This window comes from Pteropus alecto, unplaced genomic scaffold (assembly GCF_000325575.1).
Source record: "Pteropus alecto unplaced genomic scaffold, ASM32557v1 scaffold20, whole genome shotgun sequence".
Lineage (NCBI taxonomy): Eukaryota > Metazoa > Chordata > Mammalia > Chiroptera > Pteropodidae > Pteropus > Pteropus alecto.
In genome coordinates, this window is record NW_006436298.1 from 48,301,160 (window position 1) to 48,320,920 (window position 19,761).

Here is a 19,761-nt window from a genome sequence, read left to right on the forward strand (position 1 = left end):
TCATGTGTGCACTGGAGTAGCCCTTTTAATTTCCTTCAAGAACTTTTCCTTTGCATTCACAAGTTGGCTGTTTGGTGCAAGAGGTCAAGCTTTTGGACTATCTCAGCTTTTCACATGCCTTCCTCACTGAGTTAATCATTTCTAGCTTTTGATTTAAAGTGAGAGACATGTAACTCTTCCTTTTGCTTCAACACTTAGCCATTGCAGGGTTATTAATCGGCCTCTTTTAATATTGTTATGTCAGAGGGAATAGAGAGGCTAGAGGGGATGGGAGAGGGATGGGGGAACAGCTGGTAGGTGTAGTAGTCAGAACACACAAATTTATTAACTTTGCCATCTTATATGGGCACTGTTTGTGGCGACTTAAACAATTACCATGGTAACATCAAAGATCACTGATCACAGATCCCCATAAAGATATAATAATAATGGAAAAGTTTGAAATATTGTGAGAATTACCGAAATGCAACACAGAGACACGGAGTGAGCAAATGCTGTCAGAAAAATGGCACCAATAGACTTGCTGGACACAGGGTTTGCCACAAACCTGCAATTTGTAAAAAATGCAGCATCTGCTAAGTGCAAGAAGCAAAGTACAATAAAATGAGGTATGCCTGTACCTCAAATAAGATATTTGGGCTGTGACATTTGTTGGTAAAGTACCTGCATGTGTACAGGAGTCTAGTTGGAAATCTATAGCATTCACACAGGCTCCCCTGTGGGCCAGGAGATCTTGCTTTTTGAATTCTGTTTCTTTCCAATTCAGAATATCTGCTCTATCACTTCTGTCCCACCCAGCATCACTGGCAAAGAACTGATCTTGGAAGGTGCATATCCAGAACCTCACTTCTGCACAATTATTTTTGTTCATAAAATATTAACCTCTTTTTTAAGTATAGTTTATTTAATCTGGCCCCAGACAGACTGGACATATCTCTCAAATCCATAGTAATTTTCAGAAGGGTTCTTGTAGAAGAAATATAAGTCAACTTAGATTAGTAGAATATGACTTTAAACATTTGTTTTCCAACTCTAGTGTTACTTTAATCTAATGTTGGTTTTATTTTTCGATTAGCAAAAGAAAACCTTATAATGAGTGTTTATTTTATATAGTGGAACTATTTATGATTCTGTTGCTCAAAGAAAGAGAATACCTTACTGGTATTATATGAAAACATTTTATCTCTGTTTGGTTAGAACCCTTGGATTGCTGTTATTTTTTTAATTTTTAATTAAAAAAAAAATTTTAGTACCAGTTGGATTGCTATTAAATTGGAGTTCTGGAAATGGGAGACTTCAGCTCACGGATCTGTGCTTACGGCCTTTTCCTCTAACAATCCTAATCAATCAGCACCCTAGAGATAACCCACTCACTGAAAAGGACCAGGTGCCAATTATCACATTTAGGATTTCTGCCTAGGGCTCCCAATTAGCTTCCTGGAGTTCAGACTCTCTCTCCTCTCAATTTACATTTACTGTTGTTGGGAGCCCTGGGGCTTGAAGTAGCTGGTTCTGCTTTAGTTACTGTATTTTCACATTTCTAAAAGAATACATTTAGCTAGAGGAGTTTAGGATTAGAGACCTCAAGCCCATAGGATATTCACAATTAGTTCTGCCTCCTCACCACACAATCCCCTTTAAATCTTGGAACTCAGTAGCTTCTGTGGAGTGATCAGCCACTCCACAGAAACTATTCTGCTCTGTGCCGTGAGGAACCAAATTACACGTGGATCTCAGATGCCTTTTTTAAACAGTTATAGTTAGTTTTAGTAGAGAAGGTTGAGGCGAGGGATGAAATCTGTTTAATTCTGTGAAGAAGTCTTGACCATCCAAGCAGAACGAAACACGCTCTGCCTTTGTGGCACAGCTTTCTGGAGACTGTGGTTTCTCATTTTCTTTTGCCACACCAGTCTCCGACGACAGTTTTACCTTTTGGACTCTCCTGGTGAACTGTGCGTTCTTCAAGTGAGGACTGGCTTTTATTCGCCTCTGTGTTCCTGGGACAAAGTTTCTGATACTATAACAGCACTCACTGGTATCGTTGAAAATAGAACAAATGGACTGAGCTTGGCGCATAGCACTAGGTAATTGACAAAAGCCTTCCCTCTGAATCCTGATAGCGTTAGATCGCGGTGGGTTTTAGAATCATCACTATCATATTGATACTTTTCTTCTAATTATTATTAACACATTAGAAATTAAGAAATTGAGAATCAGGACGGTTGAGGGAGATTCTAGCTGTGGAATGATCAATGAATATGTGTTCACTACATAGTAGGAACATTGTGGGATAATCCATTGAGAGTCAGTTTATTTATATCCACTTCTCAGGTACCAGGTTGTCCCTGTTTATCTGGACCTTATTCCTTTGGGCCTGATGAATGATTAGAATATTATTTGAACTGTTGCTTTTGCTCCATTTTAACATCCTCTGACAGAGAACAGCTAGTGCGTATAAGTCATCTAATTTTAAACTGTTTAGGAAATAAAAATTCTATTGCAATGAGTTCTGGCCTGAACCGGACACCCAGCTCAGGATTTCTCCCCGTGAACCACTCTTGAGAACTGGGATACACAGAAACGAACAACGTAGAACATACAATACCATTGGTTATGTGGACTGTTACATCCAAAAGTAAGAATGTGGATATAAAGTCATTAATGCTAGAATATGAAGTACTTCACTCATTGTGCATTGCTAAGCTTATTATGAAACCTCATTAAGCTATTTAGCTTTTAGGTTGTAATTTACTGATGACTTCATTAAAGAGTCATTATTTTAAGTGTCAAAGATATGAAAGCACTTTTTTAAAATTTTTAATTTGTAAGTCAAATTCATAGCACACTGTATAGGAAGTCAGTTACAAATTGCCCTTAAAGTAGCTAAAAGATTTAATATTCGATAAACTGGGGGTGGCAAGCAATGCCTCAAATTGTATCAAATAATATAAATTCTGTTCTTTTAGTACTTGGTATAATACAGTATTATTTTTCACAGAAAGTATATATTTAATAATGTTTCTGATAGTTCTAAACGTTAACATTCTAAAATGGCATTTAGAAGATTCCTCCCTTTGATGAGCAAACATTAAAATCATTAATGAATCATAGTTAATATATCAGTTGTGCTTTCAATAAACATATCAAATGACTTAAAGGAGACATTCCTATTCTTAAAATGAGCTCAATAGAGAACTGCATTTCTATGTATATTTAACATTTTTGCTATTCTAGAAAATATTTATTTTTATTTTCTACCATTCTAATAGAAGAGCAATATCTCAAAACTTTTTGTTTTGGTTCTCTCTCTCTCTCCCTCCTTTCTACTCTCTCTTTTACTGGAGAATACTTGACAAATTTAAAGTGTACAAGTTGGTGAGTTTTGACATATGTATATAAATATGAAACCATAACAACAGTCAAAATAATGAAACTATCCATCACCCCCAGAAGTTTCTCATGATCCTTTGTAATCACTCTCACTCACTTCTCCTCACCTGCCTATACTTCGTTTCTAAGGAAGCACTGGTCTGCTTCTTGTCACTATATATTATTGCATTTCCTTGAGCTTTACATAAACAGTCATAAAACATGTACCCCTTTTACTGGCTTTCATTCAACAAAATTAGTTTGAGATTCATCCATGTTTTAGCATGTATTGATAATTTATTTTTATCGCTAAAATAGTACCCCTATTGTATCGAATGTACCATTTGGTTTATCCCTTCCTCCGTTGACTGACATTTAAGTTATCTCAAGTTTTTGACTCTTACAAATAAAGCTACTGTAAATATTCACATATGAGTTTTTGTATGGATATATGCTTTCTTTTCCCTTGGGTATATACCTAAGGGAATTGGTTTAGCAATAAAAATAAATTATCAATACACACTAAAACATAGATGAATACCTAAGGAAATGGTTCAGTCATATAGTAGGTAAACGCTTAACTTTCTTAAAAACTGTCAAAATTCTGAAGTTATGGTATTACCAACAGTATATGAAAGTTTTAGTTTATCCACATTCTCTCCAGCCCTGGTAAGGTCAGCCTTTTAAATGTAAGCCATTCTAATAGGCATAGAGTAATATCTCATTGTGATTTTAATTTGAATTTCCTCAAATAATTAATGGTGTTGAGTAAATCTTCATGTGCTTATTTGCCATCCTTATATCTTATTTAGTGTAATATATATTGAAATCTTTTGTCCATTTTTAAGCTGTGTTTGTTTCTTATTACTGGGTTTTAAGAGTTCTTTATGTATTCAAGATACAAGTAAATTTTCACATGTGTGTTTTTTGCAAGTATTTTCTCCAGTCTGTGGTTAGTCTTTTCACCCTCTTAACAGTGTTTTTAGAAGAGCAGAAGGTATTAATTTGATGAAGACTAATTTATCAATTCGTACTGTTGTGGATCATTATTTTGCTTTCTTACTTAAGATAGCCCAAGGTCACAAACATTTCCTTCTATAAGTTTTATACTTTTAGGTTTTATATTTAGATCATTATTTATTTTGAGTTAATTTTTCTTGATGATGACTCACAGCTAAATCCCTCTCCAGGAATTTCCTTCAGCTGAAGGAGTGCCACTGTCCCAAAGCCATTCCTTTTTATAGGATCGACATGAGTCCAGTGACTGCTTGATAATAGAACCGCAAAACCTTCCTTTGAGCAAGAACAATTTTGAAGGGCCAGCCCAGCTCCAGAGCTCCCCCTGGAATTGGCGGAGCCCGCTGTTGCATTTCTGCTTCCTCCCAAGAGCCATCTCCAATGAGAAGTCTGCAGCCAAATCTCTGAGTCTGTTTCCCATGGACCCTAACCTAATAGAATCACAAAGTCAGAATAGGTCTAACCTAATGAGTGTTTTGTGAATGAACATTTATAAAGAATGCAAAACGGCCATTATATTGTCATTGAAGACAAGACAAAAGATATAAGTAGAAATTGTCATTGTAACTTCGATAGCCCTTCAAAGAAATCTTTCTTCGTATAAGTAAGAGATTTAATGAATATTTGTTCTCAAATTTTAGGAAGTAAAATATTACATTTAATAAAGCATGGTAATATTCACTTAGTCAATCTAAAAAATTGATTTTTTCCTGCAAAGAACACAAATAGTATGGAAATTGAATTTTTACTTAGAGAGACATCTACTAGTTCTCTAGATAGTATCTAACATTGCTCTGTCTGAGTGAGTAATGTTATCTACCCAGATGTTGGGACATGAAATGTTAGTTGGAGTTTCTACCATTGTTCAAGCTCTCATATAGCTAATTTTATGTTGAGATCCTACAGTAAATGAGGAGCTGATCCATATCATGCTCTCCTGCCCCTACACTTCTTCAAGAGTTTATCTAATTCAAATCGTGTAGCCTATATTCTAAAAAGAAACAATTTCAAAAGAAATTTCAGGTCAAGCAGTGCATAGTGATGGTATCATTGTAGTTGATGAGAAATACATTTTTTCCTTTGTCAATTATCAAGAAAGATCAAAACTTCAATTCATTTCAATTTAGTTTGATTGTCATTAAACATTTTAAAGGTTATTATTTTCAATTACCTAATGGCTTATCTTAGTATTGGATTTATTTGAATAATTTATTTTTTCTTCACAATACCCATCCAAGGTGGGTGGCAGAGAGTCTCTATCCATCATAGTTCCTCAGGGACGATCCAGATGGAAGCTTCATCTGGGAATGCACTTCTGCAATCCAGGGAGGCAACAATAAAGGAGGGACAAACTGTAGAACTAGTATTCCACCCAGAAGTTACACATGATTTCTGCTCCTATTTCAAAAAATGTCACATGCCAAAAACAATTTTAAGGGTTGAGGAAATAATAGAATATCGTGTGCTTAGGAGAATTTTCAGAGATATTTCGTTGGACAAAGTTATAGCAATACAAATCTAGACGTAAAAAAATATTTCAACTTAAAAGAAAGAAAATGCTATAGATAGACACAAAATAAAGGAAGACATTAGCTCCAGAATTTCCCATTTTAATAATAAGTTCTATTTAACTTGAGAACAAAGGCTGTAAAAAAGATCTTAGCAGTCAAAAATGAGGTTGGTCAAAGAACTAAGAAGTGTTCTTTTGAAAATGATCCTTCACAAGCAATTAAGCAAAATGATCTATTTTGTTTTTAACTTCTATAATAGAGTACATGTGCAAGAAACAAAAAGTCCTATTTTCACATGTAAATGTGTTCCTTTATATTTCTTAAATGTCAACAGGCAAAATTTAGAAAACATGTGACACTGAAACATTGTTTACAGATAGGATATTTTTCAAAATTTCCCCAAGAGGCATTGATGGCGCAAAGGATCTCTATAAAGTGAAGCATCTGAGTATCTGCAAATCTGTTTCATTAAATGCCCATGACATTTTTGCACCATTTGGCTCCTTCAAATGGCAAAAAATTCCAAACAACAGCATTATTTGGGGAAAGCATGCTAATTTGTGCTGTGTAATGTTGACTTTTTTTTTTTCCCCCGTGAGGGTGAAAATGCTGAGAAATTCATGTGTATAGAAGGAAGTCGTGAGATGTAAAAAGGGAACAGAAGTTAAATATACACATTTAGTTGAATTCAAGAGTTACTCTAAATTAATATTCCGGGTAAACTGAAGTTCACGTACAATATTCTCATCTTCTGAAACTTGAAGGTTTAGATCAGAGGAAGACTGGGCAAGGGGGAAATGTGTTTTGGGGAAAATCTCATCAATCGGTCTGACTTTGAAAGCACACTTTGATTGCTGTGGTATGAAGAAAAATACTTTCCAAAGCTTCAAAATTTCCTTGAAAGAAAATATCTTCCAAAGGGTTAGGACAATTATTCAATCTAGCCTTTCCCAAAGGAGTAACTATCCCTTTGGGAGGCGCTCTATGAATACTTGGAGAGAAGTTGGAAGAAAGTGGGGGTGACTTGAGAATGAGAATCAGAAGGAGGCAGGCTCTCCTGTAAAAAGCTTAGCCTCTGGCTGCCCTTAGTCTCATCAGGTAGATTGAATAACAACAGTTTAATTTATTTTGATAGTTTTGTTAAACTGAAATTTGCTGCTGGGAATAATAACCCCAGGTATTATGTCAATAGCTGAGCTGTTTCTCTTAGATTGGGTATCAGAGTCAAAGAGTTATTTCAAAATAGATCTAATAATTTGAATCAATGTGATGTGTTATCTGTACTTAATGAGGTTCAGAGAAATCGAGTATTTCTCCAAGTTTGGGTTAGAGTTTGCTTCTTTAAAATGTTGACTCTCTCTTCAAAGTTATGCATTAATGCACAAAGATGAAAAAATAATTTAGTACTTGAAAATTCTATACCTCATAAGAAAACTTACCATTTAACACTATTTCAACCTATTTAAGACTTTGTAAATATTCAAAATAAGTAATAGAAAATATTTGTAACATCTATTACAAAATAATATCCTTAATATATTAAGGTCTCATATAAATCAATGAGGAAAAGATTAGCCCTGAAATAGAAAATGAGCAAAGGACACATTTTACAAATCACAAAAGAAGACATAAATATCCGATAAGATGTCCAAACTTGCATTTATCAAATAAAAATGTCCAAACTCAATAAACGGCAGAGATAAAAAAATTGAAATTTAGATGTCATATTTACCTGTAACTTTGACAGCTATAAAAAGTATTGAAAATGTCATTGTAGGCCAATGTGTAAGAAAACTACAATTTCAATCATTTTGGTGGGATCGTTAATTTGGGGGCTTGTAATCTTAAATATGTATCAAGTATATACTCTTTAAAATCCAGTAACTGCTTTTTTATGTATATTAAGAAAATAAAAAAAACAAGTTAACAAAGATGCATAAATATGCTTATTACAGGGTTTTCCAATAGAAGGGAAAGTCATAAATGCATGTAATAAAATTTATTGTGACGGTTAAAAATTATGGTAATTTTTTAAAGTTAAAAATTATGGACAATGATATCGATCATCATTCAAATGTAGATTATACCTATGACATTGTTAATTAAAAACAATCATAATTTAACCATATATAACCATGTATGTATGAATCAATGTAATATATGTTATTCATCTTACAGGCATACACAGCTCTAGAGGGTAATACACCAAGTGTTGTGTCTTAGGCAGCTTTGGCTGCCCTAACAAAATACCACAGACTGTGTGGCTTAAGCAATAGACATTTATTTCACACAGTTCTGAAGTCAGAGATTAGGGTGCCAGCATGGTTCGATCCTGGTGCAGATGGTTGACTTGTTACTGTATCCTTACATTGTGGGGATTAGGGATTAGGGGAGAGAAAGGGAGGGAGTGAGGGAGAAAGGGAAGGTGACAGGGAAGAAGCTCTCTAGTTTATAAGAACCAGAAAGTGTCCTTATTAGGACACTAATCCCATCATGAGGACTCTTCCCTGATGACCTCATCTAAACCTAATGACCTCCCAGAGGCCCCGCCTCCTAATACAATCACATTGGAAGTTAGGGCTTCAATATGTGAATTTGAGGGGGCAGGGGACACAAATATTCTACCCATAGCATGTGGCAATCTCTGGGACCTACATATAAAAGGTGCTCAATAAATATGTGAACGATTCCCATGGGTTTGTCATTATGTAGCTGGACACGTTGTGTTTTTCAGTTAGGAAGAAAATGTTCCTGAATCATACATACACTTAATGCAAAGGAAAGTTAAATTAAAAGAGATTTTTAAATTAAATGTGGTTCAGAAACATTCTTTGGAAAGGAGTAAGCCCTGTTTTGCTTGTTTCAAATGCCTAAGGAAAATACTATAAATTCTAGAACAGCTTGCTTTCCCTAGGGGCTATTACTACTTAGATTCTTCCTTAAAATAGAAATATCTGTCTGTGGTGACTATATTCTGAGTCCTATTCATTTTTCTGCTTCTGAATAAAGCCAGATTTGGGCCTAGTGCCTTCAGATGTGTTCTTATACATTGTTTTAATAATCAAGTTACTGAAAATTAAAAAGTCTTCCATAACTTTCCTTGTGACTGCTTGACATGTAATTCCGAAATCCAAATGGTTTGGTTTCAGCACTGATTTGTGACTTAAAAAAACAGGCTACTACCCACAAGGTAACTTTCAAATTACTCAAGTGCTTAACCCTTAGTATACTAGAAAAATAGTCATCATCATTTACCATCTAGATCAAATAAATCTATCTAAATCTTTTATATTTAAAGTTATAATTTACATAAGAATGAGATAGTAAAATAAAAACCCTCTCATTAGAAATTTTAATAAGAATTTAAACATAGCAAATCTCTTTATATCAAGCAAAAATTTTGGCATATAAAGATTTTAAAAGGTGGGAGAATACTATCACACATCTTCTTAGCAAACAGGATAGTCCAAGTTCTTGTTACCAAATAGCGTGTAGTCTCTCCTGTATGGGACTATCCTGTTCATGTTTGAGGACATGCATTTCAGTCTCAAGGAAGTCATGATCTGAAGATTCATAGTCTATTTCACTTACATAATTAATTCCACCATCAACATTAGCATCTAGAACAGCACTGTCCAATAGAAATATACTGTAAGTGTCTACATAATTTTAAATTTTCTAGTGACATTAACATTTTTAAATAAACAAGTGAAAGTAAATTTTAATAAAGTTTATTTAACCTATTGAAAATATTGTCATTTCAATATGTAATCAATATAAAAAAGTATCGAGATAGCTTACATTCTTGTTTATTGTATCATCTTCAAAAATCTTGTGTTTTATACTTACAACACATCTCACTTCAAACTAAACACATTTCAAGTACTGAAGAGCCACCTATGGTTTAGTGGCTGCCACACTGGGCAGTGCTGGTCAAGAGTGCTTGCTGCTCTTCACATTCAACTTCTGATTTGTCTAAAAATTTTGAAATATCCTCCTCTGTCAATTTTCTTCTCTTTGGACATTATGCATAGAAAAAGAAAAATTCAGTATTCACAGCTGTGTGTAATGAAAGTCAAAGCTAGCCTATAAAAATGGTATCTCTTCTTTTATACCTTGAAAGATGATGCAATACTTTTGGCAACACAATAAGAAATGAAGGATAATTATTAATTTTGCTATGGCATTGTCTTTCTAGGCAATTTCACAATTTTGGGGGGGTTCTTTTTAATCTTTAAAGTCTTAGTTGGAAATAATTGATGAATAATAATACTAAATAATTCTGAGGATGATTAAATAACATATTTCAAATACAGGAAAAATAAGATTACTAAGACTCCATAATATATCTTAGATTTGTAAAAGGTTCCAGTGGATCTGTATTGTATTTGCAAGGTAGAATGAGTTTTATTCTATTTTTTAAAAATAAATGAGTATTCTTTAGTTTTTTGTGAGACCTCTAGGAAAAAATAAAAGCCATGAAATATAGATTTTTATAAATAGAATGGCTCAAAAACAGAAACCCAAAACTACATTTGGGTCCAATGAACTCTGATGGCATGTTGGGGCTTAAATTGCATTAATTAAACAGTATGTGTGGAAAAATTTCAGCGATACACTTTTTAAAAATTCTTCTTTCTTTTTCCATAAGCTTCTATTTCACATGACAGCTTTTCCCACGTTTTCTCCTCAAAAGTTTTTTGGAAAACTTTTTCCTTTAGCCCTAGTTAATATTCTTCTCTCTCTTCTTCAATCTCTCCTTCATTTTAGAAGCCCAAAAGAACACGTTTAGCAAAAAGGTCAAGTAAAGGAAGAAACAGAGCAGACTAAATAAAACCCCTCGTTAGCAGGCAGAGAAGGCTATGCCTTATTCTACTACATTTTTGAATTTTTGCTATTATATTATGCATAAAAATCACTTTTTCCATCGAGGAGTAACTGGGCTACATGTAGTTGCATAATGCCAAGACCATCAGAGTTTTAAAAAAAGTTTTGGGTCTTTATGACCAACTCTTAGGCTCTTTCCAAGGCTGTGAGCTCCCAGAAGCTATACCATCAAAACATAAAAGCAAGAGATTGAAAAAAAAAATGCTTTTTAAAATTTACTTCTATGGATTAGCAATTATGTGCATTTTTCTGCACTTCCACATTTAGTCATGACAGCAGCCCCTATTGAGTTATTATTTCTTCCATTTTTAGAGGTGATGAAATAGAGGCTCAGAATAATTAAATTACTTGCTTAAAATCACACAAACAATAAGTAATAATCAGTCAAATTTACATTCAAAATCAACAGAACTCAGCCTAGTTAGTATTAAGGGGAAAATTAATCATTAAAGGATATCAGGTGTTTCAGAAGACCTCTCAGGCTTGGAGATGAACCACAATTACACTGCCAGATTCTGGTGAAGAATCAATTACTGCTGCCACTTGACTTTGGCCCCGTATCACTTATTACGCCCCTGAGTATGAGATATTACTTCTAAGTCTTCTATCCCTGCAGCTTCTGAAGAGAGAATGACCCTCTTAACCTGACCAGATTCCATTCTATTTGGTAGCTGTGTCATATCTCTCTCATCTATATTGAAATCTCAAGCTGGTATGTTTGATTGGTAAAGCCATATGCCTAACACTTAGATGCAAAGGATGCTTGAGAAGGAATTCCTGACTTATACTTTGTGTAGATGAGATTCATAAGTTGGGAAATTCTCCAAACAGGTGAAAGACACTGGACCGTCAACATAGTATGACAAATGGCCACCAAAGAGAGCAAGATGAATGAGATGTAATGGTCTCATTTCATGAGTGAGAAAACTGAGGCCCATTGAGTAGCTAATGTCGGGCACGTTATGTCACCTTCTGGTATTGTGTCCATGCCTCTTAGTAATATTTTGACTGGAAGACCTTAAAAGAAGTGGAAATTTACAGCAAAAGAGAGCTGTCCCATCTGTCTTCCGCTTACCTTATCATATTGGAATGTACTATGGAAATTGTTGCTAAACTTTTATCTGATCCAAAAGAATGCATAACACATTTCTCCTTCAAACCTTGGTAAAGAAAGAAGTCTCTGTAAATGCCAAGCTGGGTTAGGGGAGTGGATTCTTATAGAAAAGTTTTCTTATGAAACATCAAGTTCAATTAAGTATTTCCTTGCTAGGTTTTGGGAACAACATCATTAGAGTATTGAAGTTCTTATCATTGAGTTAAATTTAAGTTTACTTATTTATAGCCTATACTTTACTAGCAGAAAAAATTACCTCCACTCTGAACACTATCAGTCATAAAATATTTGTTGTTGATTATACACAGTTTAGCAATAATTTATTCACAAAGCTACGTTGGAAAATCCTCAGTTAATTTGAGCAGTAAAATTCTATCACCTTACTTATTAGCTGATCTGAAAGTCCTTCTTCCTACAGGCATGTGCATTTTCTCAAATACTGGGATACAGTGGGAGGAAGAAAACATTGCTGGTCAATATGCCAAAGTACTCAAAATATAAACTTATGTATGATGTATGAGAAAATAAATAATCCTGTCATGAAAAACTCAACTATTAAAAGCACTATCTTTACAAATGAGAAAAGTATTTGCACTATTATATGCTCCACTAAACCAAAATTTTATTTAAAACAAATAGCATTTGTTTCCTTTATTCAAGGAATCAAAATCCTTTCCTTCAGTAAGATTACCTTATTGTGTTTTTTTTATTTTACAGTTTTTATTATGTGCTATCCTTTTTTTTAATTTGTTCTCACGACAACCCTGTGAAGTAGGTAGAGTAGTTGAATTAATTTTAACATTGTCTGATTCCTTCACTCCGTAATTTACCTGCTTTATATATTTGTTTCATGTTACTTTTATTTTTAATGTGGTAAAACACATATAACATAAAATTGACCATTTTAACCATTTTAAATTGTAAAGTACAGTAAAGTTCACACTTTTGTGCAACTAATCTCCAGAGCTTTTCATTTTGCAAAACTGAAACTCTATACCAATTAAATAGCAATTCTTCATTTCCCCCTCCTTTATTTTTTAAGAAAATTAAAATGTTTTCTTATGAATTGAAATGCTTTAAATTGAATTAAAATGAGAGTTGGCCTCTTATTTAAAGTTAAGCCACTATTTAAACTTATTTATGAAGCTATCAAATGTCACATGGTCATTTCTCTTTAATTTCCATGCCAACAATCTTTTTATAAGTTAAAATATAAGTCCTTTTGAATACCCTTTTCTTTTATTCTATCAGTGATGTTATAGAAATGGAAAAGTACTTAAATCTTTCACAGTATGAAAGATTGGTCCAGAGGAATTCAGGTATCATAGTTCTGGAAAGGCCACCTGCTAAGACATTCAATTCATAATTTAACAGAGATGACTTAGATAGAGGGTTTCTATACTTTCAGATTTCATAAACCCATAAGAATATTCACCCCCAAAATAACGAGTTAGTTCTGATAAGACTGCCAATTTTCCTTTTTTATCAAGAAAAAAACACTAAAACACAATAATTTCCATATACTATCACCATCATGAACACCAAAATGTATAGACCAATCACAGTCTCAGAATAAAAGACAGTCCTCTAAATGGAATTAATTTGACTTCATGAAAAATTTACAAGTTCTTTTACAATTTTTAGATTTGTTCTTTCCTTGCTGACTGGTGAAAATGTTTCTATAAACCAACATTCATCTATGGGCTGGCATTTGGAACACACTAATATAATGAAATGCCTTTGGCCTGAGGTTTCTTTGTTTCCCCTTCCAGATTCACTTTCCACTTTTCTCCCACTCCCTTCTTTTCCAGGGAAGCTGGTCTCTCTGGACTTGTCATTCAGGCTCTCTTGCCTTCTGGCTTCTTGGGTTGAGCCCAAGGAAAATACAGACTGAAGTGAGGAAAGACGAGGTCAAGCCATTTAAGTGGTCCATACGCTACTACTGTCTGGACACAGGTTGGCAGTAGCTATATTCCTCTACCCAAAGGCCCAGCTTGTGGGGTGGCCCTCTCTGCAACTTCCTTTCTTGATACTGCAATAATATAACTCTCCCATTACTTCTTCCCCTACTTCTTCAAGCTAAGGCAAATGGTACCTTCACTTCTAGGGGTTGGCTCACTATCCTTTGTTGATGCCCTTAATTGTGCCCACATCTCTGTACACAGTTCCTTCATTAAACCCCCCTCAGTCACTCCATTAAAGTGGCCATCCATTTTCCACTGGGATCTGGCCAGTTCATTCATAATTTAAAGACGAAAAACTGAGACTCTGAGAAGTGAAGGCCACAAGTCCCATTATCCAAGTCAAATGGCCTGCTAAGTCCAGAGTTCTCCTTAATCAATGCTCATCTGTCATTCTCCCATGGCTGTCTCCTTCACAGTTATATCAATGGGCACTTCCTAGAACCTTCTTTCCACTGGGCTTTGACAATAGTTGTAGTTTGTTCACATTCTGAATTAAAAACATCTTATTAGGTAACTACTAAGGCAGCTCCAAGCACAGAGGAATACTGTTTTCACTAGAATGGATTGAAATCAGGAAAATGAATTTTTAAATTATTGCCTAAGAAACTATTGCAAAAGCTAAGTGCAAAGGGTTGTCAGAGTGACAAAATTTCCACTCTTAAATGAATTCTGATCTCCAAAGATTACAGGAGAGCTCCCAGAAATCTGTGCAGGGGAAGGGGCTGAGCTAGAAGCCTGGGGAAAGACTTTAATCCATGCGAGAAATATAAGCAGGTCGTAGAAGAGGAAGCAAGTGTAGAGCCTTCGGTGCCTGTCAAAGCAGGGGGAAAGACGAATCGACAGTAGTAGTAAATACAGGAAGCACCAAGCAGGAAGCTTGACCATTGCAAAATGTATCGAAAGCATGTTTTATGTGGCAGGAAGTTACCGCACCTCTGAGCAGGGGCTGCTGCCAGAACCCTGGACATTGGAAGCTTTAGATTGCTAGAAACAATTAATCATCTTAAACTGACCCATGTCCAAATGCTCTTCTGAAAAGGTGGAATTTTCTATAACAATGCCCTTATTTAGCAATATGGCCGTTAAATAAATGCACATGCATACATTTAACATAGTAACTTTGTTCTAATCTCATACTTGACTGAATTTCCCACTGCTGTCGTTTGATCATTTGTTGTTACAAGTGTCTCTACAGGAACTTTCTTTTACTAGGGTCTAAAAATAAACTAGAAAGTTTTAATATCAAATGATTCTCTTTAAAGGAGTTAAGATAATGGAATTATTAATAATATTAATTGAGGATTTCATCTGCTTAAGAAGTTAACTGCCTTACCTCATTTAATCCTCACAACAACCCCTCCTGTCATCATCACCCAACTTCATGGCCATCTTCTTGCTCTCTGCTGCGTTATCTTGCATCTGGCTTTGGCAAGCAGAATTTCTCTAAGGATCTGATCCCTGTCGGTGTCCCAGGCTGGATGCATGACAAATATTGCTCAAAGAAGTCACTGTTACAGCCTCTCCGCATGAAGGACTGTTCCTTCTGGTGCAATCACCTTCTTTGACTGATGAGTCTTCAATTAACAACTATTCAATTAACAACTGATGAGTCTTCAATTGACAACTATGTATTGAGCTCCCACTAAATGTTCAGAGCATGCAGGAGCCTAAGTGTTGCATGTGGATTCAGAGCGGGGTGAAGGATTTGGATTAATCAGAGACCTTGAACCAGTCATGAAAGGTGGAAAGGGTTTGCATGGTTAAGGAAGAAGAGCAAGGTCATCGTAAGACAGATATTCTGACTTAAAAGTAAGGAAAGGGACAATGAAAAGATACTGAGATGGGTTACAGAAATCAAGAAAAAAATAAATTAAGAAAGAAAGAGTATAAAGGGCTTTTTATTAGTATAATTCATTCATCACTTACTTTAACCACCAAGACAGTTTCATGTTTATAATAAATTGCTTTATGTATGTCCGCACATGCCTGAAGCAGAATGAACTTGACTGTGTAAGTCCCACCTTTCTGCTCTTCTGCCATCTCATCCTGCAAAACTGGGACAATGACTGACAACAACTAACTTTTTTAGGATCCTTGAAACCACACATCTACCTCCAAAACTCCTAACCCCATGTATTTACTTATTTCTGAAATTATTATCGGTTTACTTTTTATTCCTTTGTTTGGTTAACGCTAGTTGCCTCCTATTAAAAAGTACTTGCTTTTGTATAAGACATTTTTACCTCAGCGAAGACACATTTATGACTCTTTTAAGGGAGTGAGGAGAACACAAAGGCAAGTCAAAGATGGGGGAATGATAGCTTGCATCGGGGCTAAAGAACTCAGACTGCATTCTTCAGTTTGCTCAGGACTCTCTCTGTTCAATAACATATGACAATTTCTTAAATCTACCTGCATGAAAAGTCCTATGTTATTTAATACCAGTCTTCAGTCAAGCCTGTTTCATTTGGCTTTACTTACAATGTTTTTGTCTTACTGGAAATGGTTATCCTTGGCTGGAGAAATGTGGGGTGTTTGGAGAAAAAAGACCCAGAGAAACAGATTAGGTGATTTTACTTGGTCTAGTCACAAGAATTTTAAAAACTTCACTTGAAATCCAGCATTAGACAAGAAGATTCTCCTTGGAAATAGTAGTTTAAATCAGGGATTCCCAATCTTTTGGGAATAGTTTTGCCTCTTGACAATTTCCCCTTTTCTGCATAAAATGTTTCACAGCATGAATTATCTGCAAGTGTAAATACACAAAAAATTTGTCTTGAGGTTTGTTTTTGTTGTTGTTGTTGTTGTTTTTGTTGCTGTTGTTGTGGAGTGACTCTTAAAATTATTGGAATCATCATTGGTTCATCCCAAGTATCAACATTCTAGACCAAGATGTATACTCCAAAAGCCAACTTTTGGGTGAGATAACACAGCTGCATGTTACCCGGGAGCCAGGCTGTTTTTGAGACATAGAAAAATTCTTTCTCTCCTCATCCCATGGAGTTTCATTTATATCAGAGGCCTGACACAGAGCCCTAAATGTAAGAGTACTGTATGAACAATTAAAGGAAATGAATGAATGCTTTATTTTTATGGCTGGTTCCATTTACCACCAGATGGCTCTATTGTATCATGAGGAAATGCACACATGTGTAAAATCAGTGGGCTCCTAAACCAAAGGGAAAAAACAAAGCAGCAGGTTTTCCTTTTTAACTTCTCATATTGCTGTGTAATTTTAATTAATTGTCTTGATAACTAAAGAATAGTCAGGAAGCGCTCTAGTCTCAGAAGGCCCATGACTCATATTGACATGCCACATTCTGCATAATCCTCAGGCAGTTGTAGATGAGAAAGAGCAACTTTTAAACAATTTTGAGAGGCAAAGTCTACACATCTGCTAATTTGAGTCATATTAACCACATTCTGGGGAAGGATGATTTGATTCTAAACCATGCGGTATTTGTGCTTTAATGGAATTTGTGATAAGAAGGTGCTGATCAGAGGAAACAAGAGCTTCTCTGAATTCATATGACTGTTCCTCAAGATAGGTGAATGTAAAAAAATGTAGACATTCTAGGTGACATCTTATTAGGAATGTGAAATTTTGGTCTTAACCTCTTGAAGGAAAGTTTTCCCTTGTATCAAGACTAAAAGTCTCAGATTAACCTAGTTCCAAACTGAGTAATTTTATCCTAACGTTTTAAAACTATTCATTGCTGTCATTTACTATGCATTTTTACTCTTCCTTTAGACCTTAAATGTTAAATAAGACTATTGTTTTTGTAAAATTTCACTGTTTTATTATGTGTTGATGAAGAAAAAGAGATGATTTGTGTGAGTTTATTATGCCTATCATTAGTCCATAAAGTTGTTTAAGATGTGCCCAGGAACCTATCCATGTCAAAAAGTAATACTTGATTATTATTTTAAAGAAAGATTCCTTGGAAACTGGACAAATGTCATTTACTTTGACACATCTCGAGGCTCTGGAGACTTGCCTGAAGGAAGCGGAAGAAAAGGCTAAAACCTTATCTGAGCAGGTAATACCTGTTGTTGATATTGAAAAGATAGATTTCTCAGTAGAGCAAGTGTAAGTCTAAATACGTACCTTAACCTCTGTGATTATTCACACGCGTGCATGCACACACACAGTATTTCATTCATTTTTAGATTAACAAAAATTACTTTAATCTATATGGAACTTTTCAGCCTTTAAGACTACTTTTACATTTGTATTTTGATTTTCATCCACCACAGCCCATGAGTTAGGCAAGCCATCTTTAAGCAAGTGGTTTTCCTGAATGAGTGAAGCATATTTGCATTATAAAAAGATAAGCCCAAAGGTAAGATAAAACCCATTGGAACCACACAGAAGTAATTTTCTCAAATTATTTGAGACAAGAGAGTTTTCTAAATATTGATTTTCTTCTTGGTGTTCGAAACTCATAGAAACAAAGCAAGTGCTTCCTAGGTGGAGCCTGGGCTGCAGTGGGCAGACCGGATGCTTTATAAGTGACCTGCCTCAATTGTCAGGTCTCTGATCTCAGAGACACTGCGTGTGGGTATCAGTAAAGCTCAGCCCAGAGGCTGAACCATCTCCCAGTATGATTACACTTTGTAAATAGCATAGTGTGTAGGGCAAATCCCACTGTTACTGTTTGTCCTTTTCCCCTGGGCAGTGGGACTTAGCCCAAGAGGTTCCTCCTACAGGGCACCAGTGCTCGCTTTTGGTGACAGTCAGTGAAGGAAAATGGACTGCAGAGACCCCAAAATGTTATAAATGCTTATTGATTTATCATGCATTGATACATTTTGATAATATATTTTAGGAACTTTTAAAAAACAATATTTCGTAACAAATGTCTGGATAGCAAAGTTTGATTGTATCAGAATTTTATAAGAATTTTTGCAAAAACTAGGGGGGCAAGCTGCTTGTATTATGAGAAAAAGAAGTACAATTAACATGTAATGTAATGACACACACAAAAATGGCCTCTATTTCTTTTTCAAATTACCAAAAAGTGCATGCTTACTTTGGGATGTGTTTATTGTTTATTGACTAAATGTGACTGATGCAAGTGTCACTGGGGACTTACATCATTTAATGAAAAGGTGTTGCCATCAGCCCAGAGCCATTTGGGAAAGTTTCCATCTCAATCACATGCCGTAACCCTGACTTGCCAACTGGTCTTTTCTTTAAAACAAATACAAACAAGCCTCAAACGTGGCAAAATTATATATTACTAAAAATATAATGATGAACATGAGGTATCATTTCAAAGGGAAAAAAAAATATTTCAGAACCTCTAAACCTGGAAGAAATTTTGAAGTGGCTAACTAAACAAGGACAGCCCACTGGTATTATTTTGCACTAAGATATATGTTTATTTCATAATTGAATGTCTTTTCATGATTTCTCATTTCGATCAGTAAAATTCAATTCACCCATAAAAGTACTCATTCATTTTGTTCTTTATAAAATAGTTTTATCCAATAAAAAGGGCCCCTTTTATGTAACTCGATGATCCTTTTATGTAACATCAAATAATTAGATCTATTTTTTTTTCAGCATTTAGCAGATTAAATATACGAAATGGAAACTGGAATTTTTTCCCTCAACTTTTTTGTACTTACCATGAATAAAATGTTTTGAGAAGAAAGATATATAACTGTGACTTCACTACCCAAGTAGCTCACAACCAAAATAATCAATCAAAGAGCTGAAGAGTAAAAATAGGTATTTGTATGGCTCCCAGATAAACTACACAATAGCATTAAGTTGCGGGATTCGTGTGTGTTATTTTCCTGAAATATTGTCCTTGGAGTTGCCAAATTTGTATAACCAAGTGAATTTAATTGGAAGTTGGCAGTAGTTTGAGGAAAAAGAGGGCATGATGTA

General features: G+C 34.9%; 1 protein-coding gene across 1 annotated transcript in view; it reads left to right on the top strand.

Moving 5' to 3' along the window:
- CCDC192 (coiled-coil domain containing 192) overlaps nucleotides 1-19,761 on the top strand; it is a 181,852-nt gene that overhangs the window by 7,878 nt on the left and 154,213 nt on the right. Inside the window, exon 3 of the mRNA XM_015590372.1 lies at nucleotides 17,795-17,902. Within this exon, the coding sequence (XP_015445858.1) occupies nucleotides 17,795-17,902 (108 nt within the window). The remainder of the gene's footprint in view (nucleotides 1-17,794; nucleotides 17,903-19,761) is intronic.